Source organism: Labrus bergylta, chromosome 9, assembly GCF_963930695.1.
Source record: "Labrus bergylta chromosome 9, fLabBer1.1, whole genome shotgun sequence".
NCBI lineage: Eukaryota > Metazoa > Chordata > Actinopteri > Labriformes > Labridae > Labrus > Labrus bergylta.
The window spans coordinates 26,015,437-26,036,077 of NC_089203.1; the positions used below are offsets into that span (position 1 = coordinate 26,015,437).

General features: G+C 43.1%; 1 protein-coding gene across 1 annotated transcript in view; it reads right to left on the reverse strand.

The window, feature by feature from the left end:
- Positions 1-20,641, reverse strand: part of fat4 (FAT atypical cadherin 4) — a 120,606-nt gene that overhangs the window by 18,456 nt on the left and 81,509 nt on the right. The window contains exons 7-9 of the mRNA XM_020652844.3: positions 9,258-9,438; positions 5,492-5,742; positions 361-4,704 (exon numbers count right to left, since the gene is read on the reverse strand). Coding sequence (XP_020508500.2) covers positions 361-4,704; positions 5,492-5,742; positions 9,258-9,438 — 4,776 coding nt within the window. The remainder of the gene's footprint in view (positions 1-360; positions 4,705-5,491; positions 5,743-9,257; positions 9,439-20,641) is intronic.

Sequence of the window (20,641 nt, forward strand, 5' to 3'; positions counted from 1 at the left end):
TGATACTGTTTGAGCTGTGTGTGGAGTCTGCACTCAAGCCCCTTACTAGGGTCAGCTTAGCATCATCCTATTTATTAAAGCAAACATGGCAGGCTGATATGCATCACAGCTGATACCCCCCAACTAGTAATAAGAAAAACCAAAATGTTTTTGGCAGCCATGCTTGTATGCTATGGCTACGACACCTCTTGGAAACATTCAGAGACAAATATTTTCCTTGGACCCTCAGCCATGTGTGTGACTACATAATTCTGTGTGTGTCTGTGAGTTTATGTGTCCCAACATGCCTTTTCCCCCCAGAAAAAAACATGAGTGACTTTGTGGTCGGACATAAAAATGCAACTCCTACGCGAATAGTACCTGCGAAGCCGGATTTGCAGAGGCAGTTAAAGCCGCCGGGGAAGTTCTGGCACAGCGCTCCATTCTTGCAGGGATTGGAAAGGCATTCGTTGATATCCCTCTCACAGGCCATGCCGGTGAAACCCTCAGGACAGGTGCAGGAGAAACCCCCCACCAGATTGTGGCAGGTGCCGCCATTGTGGCAGGGTGATGGCTGGCACTCGTCGATGTCCGTCTCACACAGAGCTCCTGTGTATCCAGGCCTGCAGCTGCAGGCGTAGGGCTGCAGGGGGTGGTTGGAGACGAGGATGACGGGGACACTTTCTTCTGTCTTCATATCAGGCCCGACACTGAGACGCCGCTTGCAGCTGCCGCCATTCTGGCACGGGTTACGGGTGCAAGGATCATGGTCCACTGCATCTATTTGCACCCCGCTCTGTCTATATAAAACGTCTTTGATACTTTGGAAGAATGTCGCCACACCACTGGGGTTGACATATTGTCCATGGCCCCGTTTCACAGCTGCCATGAGGAAAGTTTGATTGTTGAGTTCAAATGCTCCGTACAGCAGCACCCCGGTCCCTAGTCCTGCAAGCTGAGAGTTGGCAATGCGTAGGAAACTGAGGTAGTGGTTGGTAAGGAAGCTCTTGACTCCCTGAGATTGGAGTCGGATGAGTATGCTGTTGTCCACTGTGGCATTTGTGAAGCCCATGAAGAGGACTCTGGCTGTGTTGCTGACAGAACCATGGACACCATCACTGCTACGGACGGTGAGTTCAAAGGTTCCGTCTGTTGAGCGAGCTTTAGAGTTGAGGTTGCACGTTCCAGTTGGAATACTAAACAGATTGGAGGAAGGAGGAATAAGGGAGCAGTGGAATCTGTCCTGAATGTCAGGGTCTTGTGGTTTGACATCTCCCAAAGAACCTCCAGGAAACATGTTCCCGAAGTAGTGAACAAAGATTTCAACAGACCTCGACTCAGAGGGATTATCGTTCTGATCATTTATTTTGACATGAATTGTTCCAGTGGAGGACATTTGAGGAACACCAGAGTCTTTGATCACAACAGAGAGGTAGAAGTCACCGATCTGTTCTCTGTCAATCTCACGGCTGGTGGCCAACACTCCGGCTGGACTGAGGCTGAAGTAGCTGTTTGCAGATCCAGAACCGAGAAGGCTGAATAAGAAAGGGCCTTGGTTGGGTGGTAAATCTGGATCAGATGCTGTTAGCGTTGCAACCGCAGTGCCAGGTCTTTGGTTCTCCATAACCTCAGCATAGGTGGTTTTCAACGTTGGGCCGTTATCATTGATATCTTCCAGATTGACAATCACAGTGGTGCTTCCAGTGGAAGGAGGTGTACCAGTATCCACAGCGAGAACTGTTAGATTATACACCGGAGTCGTTTCTCTGTCTAGCTCTGCAGCCACAGATATTTGGCCAGTTTTTGGGTTGATGGTGAAAATCTTTTTATCAAACTCAGGAGCAATGGTGTATGAGAATCTGCTCCAGCTTGGGACAGAATCTGAGTCCTCAGCGCTCACAAAAGTAACAAGACCACCAGGTGAGAGACCTTCACTGACCTGCACATCGTACAGTTCTTGGGTAAAAACGGGAGGATCGTTGGCATCGAGAATTGTGATGTTAACAAAGACTTCGTCGATATCTGCTCCACGGATACTTCCAGCGTTCTTTGCCAACACCTTTAATGAAATCTTTTCCTCCTTCTCACGGTCCAGAGTACCTGTGACATAAATTTGGCCTGTTTTCTCGTTGATACTGAAGCCCTTCTTTCTGCTCTTCCCAAAAATGAGGTAGTAAACCACTCCATCGTCTCCTTGGTCTCGATCGCTGGCAAACACTTCCCCGACCACTGTGCCTTTTGGAGCAGCTTCAGAGATTTCAAAGTAGTACTGTTTGGAGACAAAGCGGGGTACGTATTCATTGGCTCCCTTGAGCTGAATGTTGACATTGGCGAAGCTGCAGCGCTCCTCGTCTGGGACATTGAAGGCCTTCACTGTCAAATGGTAGACTTGCTTGGCCTCATAATCCAAGAAGCCCTGGGTGGTGATTGTGCCTGAGTTCGGGTCAATAACAAAGAGGTCACTGTCTGAAGACTGTATCACATAAGCCATGACTGCATTGGCGCCCGAATCACGGTCTGTGGCGTTCATTTTGACTACAGTGGTGCCACTAGGTACGTTCTCCTGCACAATGGGGAAATACTCATCAGGTTCAAACACAGGAGGGTTGTCATTCACATCAGTCACATGTATCGCCACGGAGACATAACTTGTTTTTGCGATCCAACCGCCATCGGTCGCAGAAACTCTCAGCTCGTGATGCTGTTTCTCTTCAAAGTCCAGGGGCTGAGCAAGGGATAAAACTCCAGTTTTAGCATTGAGTGAAAACAGACCCTTGTCATTTCCTGATGTAATATTGTATGTGATAAGGCCGTTCATTTCTTTATCTTTGTCTCTAGCAGAGAGGGTCCTTATTGCTGTTCCCACAGCGAGGCTTTCAGTTACAGTGGCTGAGATTTGGCTTTGTGAGAACTCAGGAGTGTGGTGGTTTTCTTCTGTGACGGCAATTCGCACTGATGTTCGCGCTGACAAAGGGGGATTTCCTCTGTCAGTCGCTGTGGTGTCAATGAGGAACATTTTATTTGTATCTGATGTAAGGGAGGAAGCAACAGTAATCCATCCACTTGTTTTGTCTAGTTTAAATTTACTGGAGCTGTTTCCACCCGTTATTAGATACTCAACCTCAGAATTAAGGCCAAAGTCTTTTTTGTCATGAGCTACAATCCTAATCAGTCTGGTGCCAACTTTGACACTCTTGGTGACAGGAGTAAAGTAGCCAGGTGAATCAAACTCGGGGGGATTATCATTGCTGTCTACAATGTTTACAATTACTGTCGTCTCACTCATCAAAGGCTTAACTGCCCGGTCCGAGGCTGTGACAATGAAACTGTGGCGATTTATATTAATGCTACCAGTTGAGTTCTGATACTTTAACTGCTGTTTCACAAATATCTCCCCAGAGCTGGCGTTTATTCTGAAATACTCCGACTGAGATCGAATGAAATAGAAAATTTTGCCATTGATGCCCTCATCGGGATCTGTGGCAGACACCTGCTTGACGAGGGAGCCCACTTCCGTGAGTTCCGGGTAGTCGAGATAGTAAGAGGGACGGCTGAATCTTGGTGCATTATCATTTATATCCGTTATGAAGATGGTGACATCTGTACTTACAGTCCAACCAGAGTCATGGGCAGACACTTTGACAATGTAATGATCTGTGTCTTCTCTATTCAAAGGCCTACTTATTGTTATGTCTCCCGTGTTTGGATTGATATTGAATGGAAGGCTGGTATCTGTAATTGAATATCTGCTAATGGCATTTGAACCTGCATCCTCATCTGTGGTGGTCACTCTGGTGACCGTGTAACCAACTGGGGCATTTTCAGCCACTGTAGCACTGAATATCTTGGAAAATCTTGGTGCATTGTCATTCACATCCAGGACATTTATTAGCACTTTCACTGCAGTGTTTTTAGGTGGCAACCCCCGGTCTGTTGCTTTGACTTTCAAAGAGTACTGGGCAACTTTCTCCCGGTCCAGTGGCCTGGTGGTTCGTATTTCACCAGTTCCTCTGTTAATGCTGAAGCTGTTCTCCTTGTTGCCGTCGACAATGGCGTATTCAAGTTGTCCATTCGGCCCGCTGTCCAGATCGACAGCAGAGACCATCAGCACCCTCTGAGGTGAAAGGTTCTCCAGTATCTCAGCATGGAAAGGATCCTTATCAAACACTGGGTGATTATCATTCACGTCTAGTACTGTTACTTCAACTTTCTCATAAGAGGAATAAGGTGGGAAGCCCTGATCTCTGGCCTCAATCCAGAGGACATACTTCTGAATGTGTTCATAATCCAATGGATGTCTAATAGACAATTCTCCTGATAGCTGGTCAACATGGAAGGCATTGTCCAGGTTGCCACTTGCGATGTAATACGACAACGGTCCACCCCTCATAGAAGACCCAGTCACCGTTGTAACGATGTGATTGGTCGGTTGGCTCTCGGGGAAAGTGAATGCATGCTCCTTCAGTCTGATGACAGGGAAGTTTCCTCCGGTCACAAAGCGGACGGTCACTGTGGTCATATCAGATTTAGGGCTAGCTCCGCCGTCTTTCACTCTGACTGTGAGGGTAACTTCCGAGCTTCCGGTTAGCTTCTCGTTGGCAGTGATGGCTCCTCTGACGGGGTCGATCTTGAACTTTTCAGAGTTGCGTCCAACCAAGGAGTAGTGCAGCTGGGAATTGGAGCCAGAGTCCTCATCGGTGACAGTAACGGCAAAGACCAGGGACCCTAAAAACAGAGATTCATTTTTTCTGGTCAGGTTTCTTTATGTTGAATTGTGTGTACTTAAAATACATACATATGGATGAAATATTCATAGTAGACTCTGTCATAGTGGACAGGTTTTGCAGCGTGTAAAGGTCTGGGGAGGTCAAAGGTCAAAATACCAAAAATTTTTGTTTCAACACGAGATTAACATCAAACGATAACGATACCTGTTTCGTTACCTCACCTGTTTCTCTCTCACTCTCAGTTTGCAGCAGCTTTAGGTTGAAAATATGATCCTGTATCTGTTTTTTTACATCTGGCTGTAGATGTTCTTCCTGATGTATTTGTGGATGATTTTTGACAAACATTTTGCCATTCGGATTTGTTATTTGTGTCTTTTAATGTCTAGTGTATTTTGTATTTGAAAGATTGGCTGCTCGTTGTCCGTGTGGAACTCTCTAAATGTTTTGCTGCCTGTCTTGGCCAGGACACTCTTGAAAAAGAGATTTTTAATCTCAATGAGTTTTTTTCCTGGTTAAATAAAGGTTAAATAAAAATTAAATAAAAATAATTCTTAAGGGTAAATTACAGATAAAAATGAGTGTTATCAATAATTAGTTTCAGAAATTTTTCTTCTTTTTTGGTTTAAATTAGTTTGAAGCAAAAGCTGCACATATTTTATAAAGCAGTGTTTGAACAAAGCTTCCTTCACACATCAACTAACCCTGTCTACCAGCACTATAACAGTAAAAAAAAAAAAGGTACAACCATATTATTATTTCAGAACCTTTTTGATGCATGCACTCACCTGCTGTTGTAGAGGCCGGTATATGAGTGACGTAGGGGTGGTGGTGGAACCGAGGAGGGTTATCATTGATGTCAGCCACTGTCACAGACACAGTGGCAGAGCTGGACAAGCCCTCAGGCTGCCCTCCGTCTGTCGCTACAACCAGCAGCTGGTAAAAGGCCCTCTCTTCTCGGTCCAGCAGGGAGCTGGTGATAATCTGTCCCGTGGCTGGGTTGATGGAGAACTGGCCGTGTCCTCCAGTCAGACTGTAGCTGCAGGACGGATAAAGAAGGACAAGTTTCAGGGAAAGCTTTGTGAAATGTTCGAAATATCACAGATATCAATTCATTTCTGAACCTAAGTGTGGGTATTAGAAAAAGTTATTTACACCTTCTATTGCATCAACTCCTGACTCGTTGATCTGAAGAACACACACTCTTTTGAATATGAAGGTGTAACTCCCTCAACTGTTTTTTATCTTTCTTGTCGACGTTTATACAACTTGTAGTTTAGATTTATTAAAGTTATTGGTGTTTGTTACTGTGATTTCTACTTATACTTATTAATGTTTATACTTTTTTGTTGTTTATATTAATATATCTCTAACTCAGGGCTAAAGTCCTGCACACTGTCTAATTTGCAAACACACATTTACATTTATTAGCAACGTTTGGTACTGTTTGCCAATTAATGTTAATTTACAACTTTAACAGTGTGCATGAGATTACTTTGATGTTTTTGATGGACACATTGCTCTCATACACACCTGTCCTGTGAAACAGATGTGCGGAGGATTTTTCTATTTTCATGATTTTATCTCCGCCAATGCTTTTATATGAGCAACTGTATGCCGAATGTCCTCCGGGAGATGAACAAAGTATTTTGTGATTCTAACTCTTTTTTTTTACTGTTTTTCTAACTATTTCTTTTATCATTTACATTTCTATAAATTTGAATTTTTCTGGTGTTCCAAACAGTACAAAAGGAATTGAATTATTCATAATCTCCTTTATGTAGATAAAAATCCTCACAGTAACTGCCACTCAACGGACACATGAAGCCACTTCTGTTCTGCATTATGAGCACGTCGTATGTCTCAGTGAGGCTAATGTGTTATTACAGATGTTTCTAATGTAAATACAGACTGCCAGGTGTGACATGAGTCATTCCCCCAAGACTGGTTCTGCAAACTGTTAGCTGCACTTCAAGTGAGCATCTGATTCAGCACTGTGTCACAATGTGATCCATAGAGGGCAATGTTTCAAGCTCCCAAAAGAGCACATCTTATAGAAAAAAAACAGTTTGTCAGCACATTGTACCAGTGTGACGTCTAAATCAGTTAGTTTGCTGATTGGGGCATGCAGCTTCTTATTCTATCAAATACAGCCACTGTTTTCTTCCTCCCTGCCTACACAGAGGCCCTGTGGTTCAGGCTGAAGATGGAGAACTCTGGATTCCACTGTGTCATTTATCTCATTTAGTTTAATTTACATAGACACAGTTACATAGACGCTCTGCAACCCAGTCACTAAACTTGTTGTTGTTATCTGTTCCCAAAGTGCGTCTTGAAATGGGGAAAAGGAGTTTCAGGTACGCTGCTCCGGCGGGAGCTGGTCTCTTTAAATCTTTTAGATTTGTAAGGAAGTAGATTGAAGTTGTGTGAGGAAGATGCTTCAGGTTGTAGATGCTTTGACTGATGACTTTCTGCTCTGTGACTCAGGACATGTTAAACTGTGTTTGTAATTACTCTCTGTTTTATGTCTGTAACTCTTTGTTGTGCTGCTGCCCCTCTTGGCCAGGAGACACTTGTAAATGAGATTCTTAATCTCAATGAGGTTGTCCTAGTTAAATAAATAAAAAAATAAAAAAAATAACATTACTGTGGTGCATGATGTTTATAAAGGGAAAAATAAACCAAAATAAATATAAAAACTCAGTCATATACAACACATAAAAATGAAGTAGGCAGAAGAAATAATAACATCTCAAAAACATAAATCTATTCAGCAACTGAGGGGGCCGCAGTCTTATATCACGTTTCACTCTGTATCTCACCAGTCTCCAGTAGGACTCAGACATAAATGTAAACTGACACGTACATATACACACCAGTGCATATTTTGAAAAGGCTTCAGAAAAAGCCCCCCCGCCCCCCAGAGATGGGACGACAAATTACAACAACAATGTGTGAAAACGCGGAGGATGCAAAGCTCATTCCGACATCACTAAACAACACAAACTGTCCACAGATGCTCGTGGTCTAGTCCAGGGACGAGCTAAGGATGAGGGGAAACCAAAAAACTAATGAGCAAAGGTAACTGGTGCTGGACTCCATTAAGGACCTCAAACCCCCTCCCCTAGAACCCCTGATGGGCACAACTCGTACTGTCATAGATAATTAACATCCTCATTACAGTGTTTTGGGAAACTGGAGCACGCTGGGGTACCCCCCCAATGTGCACCCAGTGGGGTTGTGAGGAGAGAGGAGGGGTCGGACTTGAGTCAGGGTCCAAGCTTGAGAGAGACCGACCAGAAGTTCTTACAAGCTCCCCCATGGAGGAGAATGAGGAGGAGGGGGGCTGTGAGTGTGAAAAGGCTGTTGTCCAGTTTGAGAATTAGAGCCCAAACAATGACTCTGAGTGTAGACTAAAACTTGGTAATCACTCCTAAACTTCTGTTTACAATTGCAACATCGGCCTGGAATTTCACAGAGCTGGTGATGAGGTAAAACGTTTCACTAAAGGCGTGAAGAAGAAAGCCAAGACCCAGTCCTGTCCGGCTCTGACAGGGTTTCATTCACATCAGGGAATCAAGGCAAACTTCAAACTGACCTGATTACTCACAGAGGTTACAGGAAGTGTACTGAGCATCATGGAGGTGTTTTGGATCCTAAAGAATAACCTGTTTTATGATTCTGCACACAAATGATTTTGTCCCTGCATTACTTTGATTTTATAGAAAATTAAAAAAATCAAATGCATTTTCATTGCAAATGATCTTTTATTTCTGAAAGAAAATAATTAAAATTTTGGTCATTTCAGTCATTTGTTTTTGTTTAGCTTTTTCTTTCTTTTCTACAGCGACTCTTTAACTTTTGTCATGAATGTGAAATTTGATTTAATTGCAGTATGAAAAAAATACTTAATGTATTCCAAAATGTTTATCTTTGGTGTTTTCCGCACAAGCAATCTGAATAAATATTTGTGTTTTTAAATGATTTTTAAGATGAGGCCCCGGTATATCAAACAAGTCTCTTTTTTAAAAAGGATCATTTAAAAAACAAGATTAGATGGCCCAGCGTTTACTCGGCATGCCCCATGTGCGGAGGCTTTGGCCCAGGTTCAAGCCCGACCTGTGGCTCGTTTTTTTCCGCATGTCATTACCAGCTCTCTCTCTCTCTCTCTCTCTGTCTTCCTGGTTTCTGACTATGTCCACTGTCCTGTCTCTAAAATGAAGGCATGAAAAGCCCAAAATAAATCAAAAAGAAAGACTCAAGTCGAGGGTTTTTATTCTCCTTTGGATGCAGACAGCATGGAGGCCGGGGGGTTATAAACTACAATGTCCCAAGTTTCACTACGGCCGGGATCATTTATTTTATGTAAGTTTAATACTAGGCCCCTCCACAAAAACAACAACAAAAAAAGACATTTAAGTTGGTTAAACCAAGTGATGACAAATCGTCAAACATGAGTAACTTTTGGATAACTTTGTTTCTCAAATTTTAAAATCAAAAAGATGGAATTAATCATAAGCGAAGCAAAACCGTAGCATCAAGGCACATTCTTACCTTATAACACCATTGACGCCCACATCTGCGTCCGAGCTGCTGACCAACAGAACATCCGTCCCTGTCGGAGCGTCCTCCGTGATGGTGGTGTGGAAGGTGGAGGAGGTGAAAACCGGGATGTTATCGTTCACATCGTTCACCAGAACCGTGACTGTTCCTGTTCCGCTCAGCGACGGAGAACCTGCGGATCAAAAAGAGGACACAGAAAAGAAAAAAAAGTGTGAGTGTCAGAAGCTGTTTGCGGTGTGAAGGAGAGGCTTCCTCAGTGGCCAAAGAGACTTATTAGATTTTCCATTCACATGACTCAACTCGTCATTGTTCCACGGTGAGCTGGTGAAGGGGACCCAGCAGCTTTTCTGTGTTATTTCAGTTATTGTACATGACTTGCCATTTGCAGCATATCCACACTGAACCAATTTATACTCCTGTGACAGCTCAGCCATAATATTCCTGCTGCATTTCAGTCAAGCTAATTTCTCTGACCATCAGTTTGGGTTTCCATCAACACACACACACACACACACCAGTACAGAACACATCAAAAGGGCTCAATGTCTCTGAAACCAAATCTTTCAGGCGTCCTTCCTGGGGTTCTTGGGACACTCACAGATTTAATTTCCACAGCGAGGTATCTATTTTAAGGTGCGCGGCACTGAGAGAGTTAGTCTGTGGAATTTGAGCGAGGAGAAGTGCTATTTTCAGCAAAAATCTGACTGTTTTTTTCTCCAAGAGCGGGTGACGAAACGGGGCTTGCTGCGGCCCCGGCGGGGGGGGGGGGGACGGATTTAAATCAATAGCAGATGAAAACGAGCTGCAATGCAGAAAAACCTGAAGAGAAAGAAAGGTTCAGACATGAGCTGGCCTTTTATAATCCTTCCTTAAACGGAGCTCTGAACTGCTTGGGTTTTTATTTCCGACATAAAAACAAGGCTTGGATGATTTTGAGATGTAAAACATTTGCATATGCTCACACTGAAAACACCTAAGGACTTATAAATGCTGAGGGATTCTTCCCACCTTTAACATGCATTGTTCCCTTCTGCAGGAATCTATGTGAAAGTGTCGACCACAACACAAGCACATGAGTACATACACGATCCTGAGCTTGTGTCTCCTGTGCCTGTGTACTCAGCTGTTGAAAACATCAGATGCTTGAACTTAATGCGTACCGTGGGGGCCGGGATTAATAAAAGATAATAAAAAACATTTGGACGGTGGCCACCAAAACTCTCTCTTAATGCGGAGCTGAGCAAAAATCAAAACATGAGAATCTGAGAAACGAGGGTGTTGAGGGGGCCGAGGGTCAGAAAAGAAGCCGAAGGGACGATATGCTGAGCCAGCGGGGATTATCTTCTAAATATGATCAAATCAGGCCAACATGCTCATTATATTTCATGCCAATTCTTCTCATTTGAAAGTAAGATGATTTTATCTTTTCCCTCAGCTGCCTCTTGAGATGAAGCACGGCTGATAAAATGACTGCTTTCTGTCGCACTGTATTTACAGGGAAACAAGAAGCTAACTGGCACTGGGAACTTCTGTCCAGGATCTTAATATAACTGAAACTGGTAACTGAAATATTTAATATGGATCCTTTTGACTGGGGGATCCAGTGAATGATCCTCCATCTACCACTTAGGTATTGCTTATATATATGCTTATTACCCCAATAATATAAGAATGACTGTATCAAAGATGGTGTGCAATGAGTGGGAAGAGTGAGTCCTGCCAGCTGTGTTGTTGTCAGAGCCGTGTTTACATCATGTTTTCATGGACGAGACGGCCTTGTGTATAGAGCTGGTTTAGTCCAGGACTAGAGAAAAGAATAACATAGCTTACTCACTGCTTATTTGAATGTCACATAAGTGTCTTTAGATCGCTCAATTTATGTTCAGTATGAAGCTACGAGATAACCAAAGCGCGCTAAGATTAGCATGCTAACACAACAATGCAGGCCACAGTCAATTGCAGCTTGAGCACAGGACGATTTTGTCCGCCGCTTGCGCTTAATGGTGCTTAATTATGGTGCGTTCTAACTCATAACTCCTTCATGGGAAAGCCAGTAGAGGGGGGGTTGGAGGTGTGTCGCTGGAGGAGAGCGGACGCTTCAGAATAGCGGAGGTGTCGTCAAACATGAGTTTGTTTTGGTTTTAGAGCTGGTTCCTCTTAAGTCACTAAGGACAAGAATGTCCAATTACAAAAAACTGTTATAAAAATAGAACAGATTAATATTTCTTTCTACTTTTTTTTGCATAAATCTCTTAAACAACTCCAGCCCTGCTCAAAACGATCAAATATTGAGTAATTATCAGGAATTTAACCCTTTAAATGCCAGTTTGATTACATGATATTATGGATCAATTAAGGGCAAAAAAAAAAGACAAATCAAATCCGTAGTTGGGAACACCCTTAGCTTTGACAGACTGTCATGGAGAACATAACAGAATATATTCCCTTCCAGCGCTTGCAGCTGCCGTGGAGTTGTTGCCACCAAACTGTGACATCGCTGAGGGCACAGAAATGTCCTTAAAAACATCAACAAATTTGAACTTGATTGTGGGGGTTGAGAGACCACCGCAGCTTCTTTGGGGAGGGCAGGGAGACAGTTTACTGTAACATCACTTCACTGCCTGGCTCTATGATAATAAACAAGATATTTGACCTGAGGCTTGTCATGCGTCCAGGTTTTTCTGGTCAGAACAGAAGTGGCTAACATTTTAGAATAAACAAGAGTTGAATTCCAGGAGGGAAATAAATGATACAAACAGAGGTAACGGGGTAAACAACGTTTTATCCCAAAAGAGGCCCGGAGAGCAAACGACACCGATCTCCACTGACTCATTACCAAAATGAGTCATGTCCTCGATAGACTTTAGCGGCTTCTCTACAAAATTGTGTTTACAACCAAATATAGGCACTGTTGAAGATTGAGGTGATCATGTATTTCCACCTTTTACAAATATTTGTCATTGAGAATACGGTTTCCAAACAAAACCCTCAAAAAATTCTGTGGCGATTCATGCAGGGACAAATTTGGTGTCCAATGCAAAGTCTTAACAGCAGCAGAAACACAATCCAGGCAGAACATGTAAATGGTGGTTTCGGGTCGACGTAGCATGTAGTCTATGGTGTATCATCACAGGGCGATTATGTAATCAAAGCACCATAACATGTGGCTGAGTGCCCAAACAAACGACACTGCAACACAGGATTACTCAATCAACATCATACTTGATTTGCGGCTTTCTAACCCCTCCCCCTGCGCCTGAGCCCTGCACGGTTGTCATACGTCGAAGTGAGTCATCATTTGGGGGGTGGGGGGGTTGTCATGGCAACAAATAAGTGCAGCTCTTATCCAATCCTCTTAATTGTGAGAGCGTTCCAAGTCAGCCAGGTGTCTGTATCACTGTAAGCCGCCGGCGCTTGCCAGGTTAAAGCATGTTTGACAAGTCAACAACTCGCTAAGACTTTTGTTTATCAAAGAAGTTTCTGCGCGGGCTGATAAGTGGCTCTGCTGGGAGGTAAGTGGCTTTGCAAACACACACACACGCATTTGGTTTCGTACCAAGCGACTGAGTGGTGAAGAAAATATTTAGTTTTTGAAAAATCAAGCCAGCCGCTGTACTTTTTTCTCTGATCTCAAACTGAGCTCTGTGGCACAGTTGGAGCTGCAGATCTATCGTATTGTTTCCTCACTAAGAGCGGAAAGCAGGACAGACCTGGACCTCTCTCTCTCTGTGTGTGTGTTGAGCACACAGGATGTGATGTCACAACCTGTTTACAGCCTCAGGAAGAACCCAAAAAAAAGTATTCTGCCACCAATTGTTTGACCATTGACCTGCATTGCCTCCATTGTCACCATCACAGGACACCATTTCCCACTTAATCCTTGGTAAGCACACAGCAAAGACACCCCAACCCCCCCTTCGGTGAAGAGCTAAAAGTACTCCCAAGCCCGCCCCCCCTGATGCTTTTGAACCTGAGCTGACCCTGCCTTACCAGACAAGCGTGGGTTCAAACAGAGCGTTTCTCACATCTTTTTTTTTTGGTGGATCACTTCTCACAGCTCTGTTCAAACTTTAGGACGTGCCTTCTTCTGCCTCCCGGGGCTCACTGATATCACATAACCCCCTGGCAGCTGTCCCCAAACCCCCCCCCCAAAACCAAACCTGCTGTCCAACGTGATAATAGTTCTGCTCTATCTTGTTACATCGTGTGGGCTGACAGATTTAGTCATCAAGGAACACTATATCTTAGCAGGTATGCAAATGTATGTAAATGACAGTTGTTTCAAATAGTTAAGGTGAGGGCGAGACATTCTCAAGATTCATAAGACGGCGGCTGCTTAATGAGAGGGGGGTCAAGATCGCAGCTGAGTATGTCGTCTGCTTCCGATTCTTAAATTTCCTGTGAATACTGTAGCTGCAATAATAAGATAAGCAAACCCAGAACACTTCTTTTTGCACAAAATAACCTCCATTAGCTTCTTCTTCTTCTTCTTCTTCTTCTTGTTTCTGGAGGGAGTGACTCAACAACAGAGGAATGCTCTCCAAGAGTGCTGAGAAATGCCAGCATCTCCTCCACACGGTCTTTGCTGGTTTCTGGCAAAGTGCAGGGGAAGAGTGTCAGGGTCAATGATTCAGACGACTACAGCCTCACGCTCAAACCTCGAGCGGTGGTGGTGGTGGGGAGGGGTGGATATGGCGAGGAAATATGCCTAAATCTGGCATCGCTCAATCTGGCCCCAGCTCTATATGACGAATGACATCATTGTGCCATGGAAAAGAGAGCTGGTTGGAAATGTGCAGCGGGAAGTCAGCTGCCTACCGTTTGCTGCCATGCACTGCGGTTAGAAAAGTATTTTTTCCATTGGCAGATCCACTTCCCAGACCCCTTTATTCTTTTTTTCTTCTTTCTACAGCGGTTTTGCAGATCTTAAACTTTTTTTCATAAGACTGCATGAAGCCAGAGACTACATTAATTTGCATGTTGTATAGGCTGACATTTGCAGTTACAGGACTTAATGTTTGTGGCGGTCATTTTATTTTTTTACTGGACATTTCACCTGCCGTGTGGGTAGAAAAGTTTTTATTTAAAATGTAATAGCCTGTTTCAGTTTAATATTGACAGTCTTTAAGCCCAACAAGAGCGATTGTTTCCCTTTGCGGTCCAAAAAGTTCCTTTTGAAAAATCACAATCCACTTGACATCTTATATATGCCTTTGACCTATCAGCAAACTAATGACATGTTATTTCCTATTAAACTGAATGAAACTAGAAACCAGAGCCTCTGAGGTGCAGGGTCTACACAGCAGATGGTAAAGTATCTTACAAATTAAGGCTGTTTTCAGACAAGGGAAAAGCAATTTGAATTCATTCTAAGGCATTACACAATTCAAATTGATGCCAAACTTTTCTGCCTGCGACCCCCAATACAACGGTGCTAAAAACTGGGGATCCCAATTGTCCCTGGAGGTGCCCAAAACAACTGACACATTTTTTGGTATATATTTTCATATTAATGGGTGAAATATGCAAATTTAAACCGTTTCTTGCAGACAGTTTTGGAAAAACTGCCAGCCCTGCAAAGATTGTTTAACATGATTGAATTGTTCTACACAACTAAATGTTCATTTAGCAATGAGTAAGGTCTTTTACCTGCTTTTTGTAAAGTGTCTCGAGATAACACTTGTTAGGAGTTGACGCTATACAAATAAAAATTGATTGATTGATTGATTTACAGTCAAACAATTCATTGAAGAAACAAAAACAAACCCCGGACTCTACTTGTGTATATTTAACATAAGTGTATACATTTGTTGTTATATATTTAACTCTACTTTAAAGATCACTTACTGGCAGGCTAAAGCAACCAAGGCACTACCTCACCTCTGTCCAAAGTTTGCTGCTGTGAGCATAATCTTATTTCAAAGGGTTAACCTTCAGTCACTCAGGAAAAGCAAACCGCCATGACCTGACGTAACTCTCCTTGTGATTACAACCTCGCATCGTTCAAATGTACTTCCTGCTGTGAACACATCAACATCATCCCCCTGAAAATCAAGATGAACTGCTTTTGCAATTTTACTGTGGCTAGAAAATTGTTTTGGAAGAACATGCCACTCAGTGCTGAAGGTCCAGCAGTGTATGTGTGTGTGTATTTGATTCATTTGGGTTATTATTGCACATGAGGAATGGGGGGGAGGGGGGTGTGTTGGATTGTGAGAAGCATGCTCCCTCAATCAGTAAAGAAAATAGTGGACATTGCGGTTCTGTGTTTCCATGAGGAGGTTTAGCCTCAGAGAGCTGAAGTGGAGTCGCTGAGCTATGAAGAGGTATGAATACTGTAAGGCAGTGCTTCCCAAAGTGTGGGCCACGGCCCCCTGGTGGGCTGCGAAAAGCCCTCCACCAATTTTAAAAATAAAAGAAATATCACAATAATGGTGATTTACCATGAGTCAACCCTTTAAGTGATTATTAAGGAGTGTCATGATTCATGGACATAATGTTTATTAAACTTTTGTGTCTATCTTGCCATAATATCATGTTGTCATGTCTGATAATTTACCCTAACTGAAAGTTATAGATGTAGTCATACATTTTTTTTTATAACGGGCCCCGGAGTAATTTTGTATTTCAAAGCGGGCCGCGGCAGTCTTAAGTTTGGGAAAGACTGCTGTAAGGGATAAGTCCGATCTAAGTCCTGGTCATATCTCTGTCTCCAAGACTCAAAGACTGGGAGTACTCTCGATGGGATCACATCAGACTGATGGTATTCAGATAACTGTTTTTTTTTTTCATCCTCTGAGCAGTCATTACAAAAGTCGCTGGCGTCAGTGCATCTCCGTTTCACACGAAGCAACTGAATCGGTCGGGGGGGGGGGGGGGCTCAAAGTGCTCAAGGCCCACATGAGGATTCCTCCCCCCGGCTTTAATTGAATCTAGAAACTTCCATTACCATTTAATTAAATGCAGCACATTCCCCCCCCCCCCCCCCCCCCCCCTTCAAAATCTGGGAATGACCCAGCTGGGGCAGTGACAAGCAAAACAGAGCGGTGTGTTTTGATATTTCACATTAATCCTGGAGAACTTTAAAGTGCATGTTAAAGCTGCGGCGGCGGGAGTGACATTCAACTCTCTCTCTCTCTCTGCTAATATGTCATTGCAGAATCGAAAGCTCAGATCTTCGTTGCGGGGGTTTGGATCGTGATCGAAGTAAACCTGAAGAAGAAGAAGTGGTGTCCAAAATAACAAGCTTTTCAGGTACCCGGAGACTAAAACAGACCTGCTGACCATCTGTTGCCTCTTCCTCCACCCTGCAGACAGTGTCCTCTATAAGCCTCTCAGCCCCAGAAAGTATTGTCTAGCATTAGCATATGGCAGGGTCTAAGCACCTTATTAGTGTACATTACCAGCAGACAAAATCACATTAACCTCCAAGAAGGTGCAGCAGCCGTACTTCCCTGAACTTCCTGAACCGGAGTGGGAAACAAATACATATGTTAATGACGATTAGGTTATCTGTTGTTTGATCGTTGCAGGGTGCACACTGCTGGGAGAGCGAGGCGCACGGGGGGGGGGGGGGACCACTAGCACCCTCCTCCTGGGAAAAGGCTGTGTGAGTTGCCCTGAGTTTCACAGCCTAAGCTGCGCTAAGAAGCTGGTTTGAGTGTCTCTGCTGGCACAAGAGATAATCTCTTCCTTTGGTATATATTCACTGATGTTTTTTTATCAATATTCAGGGGCAGAGAAGAACAGCGCTGGGATGTCCAAACAAGCAGGTTCATTAAAGTGTGATGTTCCAGGACAGGTTGATTTAGAGAAGACGGATGAATGTGTAAATTTATGAGACAAGCCCCGTATGTAGCCTGAAGCTTAAGCGCTAAATGCTTAATTACACTTTATAGACTGTGCTGAGATTGTGCTCTTAAGGGACAGCGTAAATAAAACACATCATTACTCAAGAGAGGGAGAGAGAGAGAGTTGGCCGCCATCGAGGCAAAATTGACATTTTTCCGCCTCTGAGAACCTGTTGCTTTGCGACAAAGCTTCTTTTAATGCGACCCCGTCCAGCACCCATGAATGGTGTCGGAGGAGCCGAGTGCAGGGTGTGCGAGCTGTCCCCCTCTACACAGTGTGCCAAACATAACAGAGTAAACACAGGTTTTTCTCACAGTTAACAAGCGGGAGAGTGAAAGAGATATCTCTGCAGAACACTGCAGCCAGTGCAAAGGGGGAAAAGAATATTCCTAATAATACTGAAAAATCTCACAGGCATTTGTCAAATTAGACCTCAAATGTTACACAGCTCGTCGGTTATTTATGGAGTGCCGCGTCTGAATGCTTTTCGCATAATTTCTTCCCCATATGTTAACGGATAGGGTTTGCGGTCTGCATGCAGGCAGGAAAGCACATCAGACAGATGCAAAGTGCTGCTTTTTCTCAAATTTTTAGGGCCTGTGGTGAAATTTAATAAAGTGATTTGCCTTTTGTGTTTTTATTACAATGGTGCTTTTTATTTGCTGTTGTGTTGAATATTTGGAAATCTCTATTTAGCGGTGCATCTGTGGACCATTTGGGGACTGTTTTCCATTCGATGGTGTCACAGCAGCACCGACAGATCATAACCAGAGTTAAAGTTGGAAAACACACATTGGCAGTGTAAGGTCCTCATAATACAGCTCTATAATGTTCATACACTCACTGCATTCATTTTGAAATACGACTTTGGAGAAGTGTTTGGGAGTGAATGAAACTTAAATACACATGCATTATATTCAAATGTGCTGACTTAGAGAAACAGAGTGAATACACATTCAATTTAAAGAGGACATATTATCCCCCTTCTCCACCTTTTCAAACAGTCCCCCTGTGGTCTAAATGAAACATCTGTGCTGTGTTGGTCAAAATATAACATGAGTCATGCACCAGAGGAGGTTTGTGACCCTGTATAAACCAGCTCTCTCAGAACGCTCCGTTTTGGTGTGTGTGTCTCTTTAAATGCAATGAGCCCCCTCCTGAGTTTTCCCCGTAGACATCACTCCTCTGTAGAGAGAATAAAAATGGCCGACCTGCTCAAAAATTTACATACAAGGTGAGGAGAGGCGATTTTTTTTTTTTTTTTTTTACCAGAATCCCACTGTGACATCACAAGGAGAGAAATTTTGAAACAGAGCATTTTTCTCTGTGTTGTTTGTAAGACTTATGCAGACCACAAACAAACGACTGGATGGGTTTATTTCACATTTTGTGGGTCAGTAGACTCAGGTTACCCAAATAAATGTTCAAAAACACTGTACAAGTGGATTTCCCCTTTAATTGATTTATCTTTTGTCTTTTTATTGCAATGATGCTGTTAGTTGCTGTTGTGTTGAAAATCTTTAGCAGTGCATCTGCGGCCTGTTTTGGGCCTTTTTTTTTAAAACCAATTTTATGGTGTCACAGCTGCACCAACAGATCATAACCAGAGTTAAATCTAGAAAAAACACACACTGGCAGTGTACCTTTCTAATAATACAGCTCTCTAATAGTCATACACGGGATGTGCCAATTTGAGAATACGTTTAAAAAATGTGTGTAGGAGTCCAAATGTGGATTTATTCACACACACACACACACACACACACACACACACACACACACACACACACACACACACACACACACACACACACACACACACACACACACACACACACACACACACACACACACACACACACACACACACAATGCTCATGCAGTGAGTAAAGCCATGAACAGAAACAGCTAGTTGTGATCAAATCTAAGAGTGTTTACTTTTGCTAACCAGGGGAATCAGAGCGAATAAGCATTTAAAATGCTGATGATGCCAGGCTAAAGCACTAATCTTCCAACCCACACAAAAAACAAAAATGTTTTTTTTTTTTTTAAACACACGACTTACCGAAGCTATTTACACAAACACTCACATCCAGCAGTTGTTAAAGTGTGCCAGGCAGAGAGTGGAAAAGGAGAAAAATGGGCGATAAGTAAAAAAAAAAAAAAAAAAAACTAAAAAAAAAACTCCATGAGACCGCATTGTTACTGCAAAGTTTTTTAAGAGCTGATCCAGAATGTTACTGCTCTGTTAAAGTTCATTTGAGGAACCTGATATTTTATTTGGCCGAGACTTGTGTTGCCACTAGACTGCATACTGGCTGAAACCTCCGAGCAATGGACCCCATTAAAGATTTAGTGAGCAAAGTGTTGGACAGTGATCAAGCAATGGCTCGTCAGGTTCTAACACCACCTTATCAGTGTTTGTCACGACTTATTTTGCTCTTTTCATTTCTGTTTTTCCTCTTTGTGCCACAAATGGACAGATATATGCTTAGAGTTTTTTTTATTCTTGTTCAAAACCTGCAACAGTCAGGAGATTGACAGATCCTCATTTAACCAATCAAGTCAATGGGAGGAAAACTCAAGAAGACTTTATACTCCAGATTCATGGGAGCCATTTAAGAGAATAAAAGATCCTGCTTTTAAATAGGCAGGGTCATTAAAATTCTTTATCTGTTAAGCCGTCGTTTAGCCCCCCCCCCCCCCCCCCCAGCCAAAAGGCCATATACAAACACTGTGTAGCGCTATGGAGCGATGGGGCTGGAGCCATGTGAAAGACGTGGGATTTCTGTGCGGTCTGTATCTGCCATAATAGGCATGGACCAAGGGATTTACTGTGCCTTCTCTTTAATAAATGTGACCAAAACACAGTGCATGTCAATGTGCCTCGAGGAAGCTCTCACCCCCACACGCACACTCACACAAACACAAACACAAACACAAACACAAACACAGAGGCAACCAAATGCTCAAACTCACACTCTGAAAAACACTAAGAGATGCAGACACAATCGCAAAGACACAACCTCAAACACAGAACATGAAATGTTGGACCAACTAGTTTATCGCCTTAACTTAAAGGGTGATTCTGACATCTTTGAAACCTGGGCCTATGTGTATCTAAATAACCACCAGGAAAACAAAGTGATACACTGATTTTATAAAAAAAACTGAATTAAAAGTGTGGCTGACTTTTTTTTAAAGAGTATTTTAGAGCTTTATCTACAGTCCTTTGAATAAACTTTCCACTTAGCATGTTGTCATAATTTTTGTTAATATGTGCAAATCTTATTTTAACAACCTCAGAGCACACAAAGCCTTGTGCACCCCCTGAGATCTTTGGCGCACCCACCCAGTGGGGGATGGACCCCAGGTTGGGAACCAATGGTACAAAGAGTTTAGAACTTACTCCAAGTTGAAGCAGAGCTGTAAGAGGCTGCAAAGCAATTCCTCTGGTTACATGTGCCCAACCAAAGTACGTCCACTAAGTACTTTGTAGTAGATAAAACCTAGGGAAATGATCT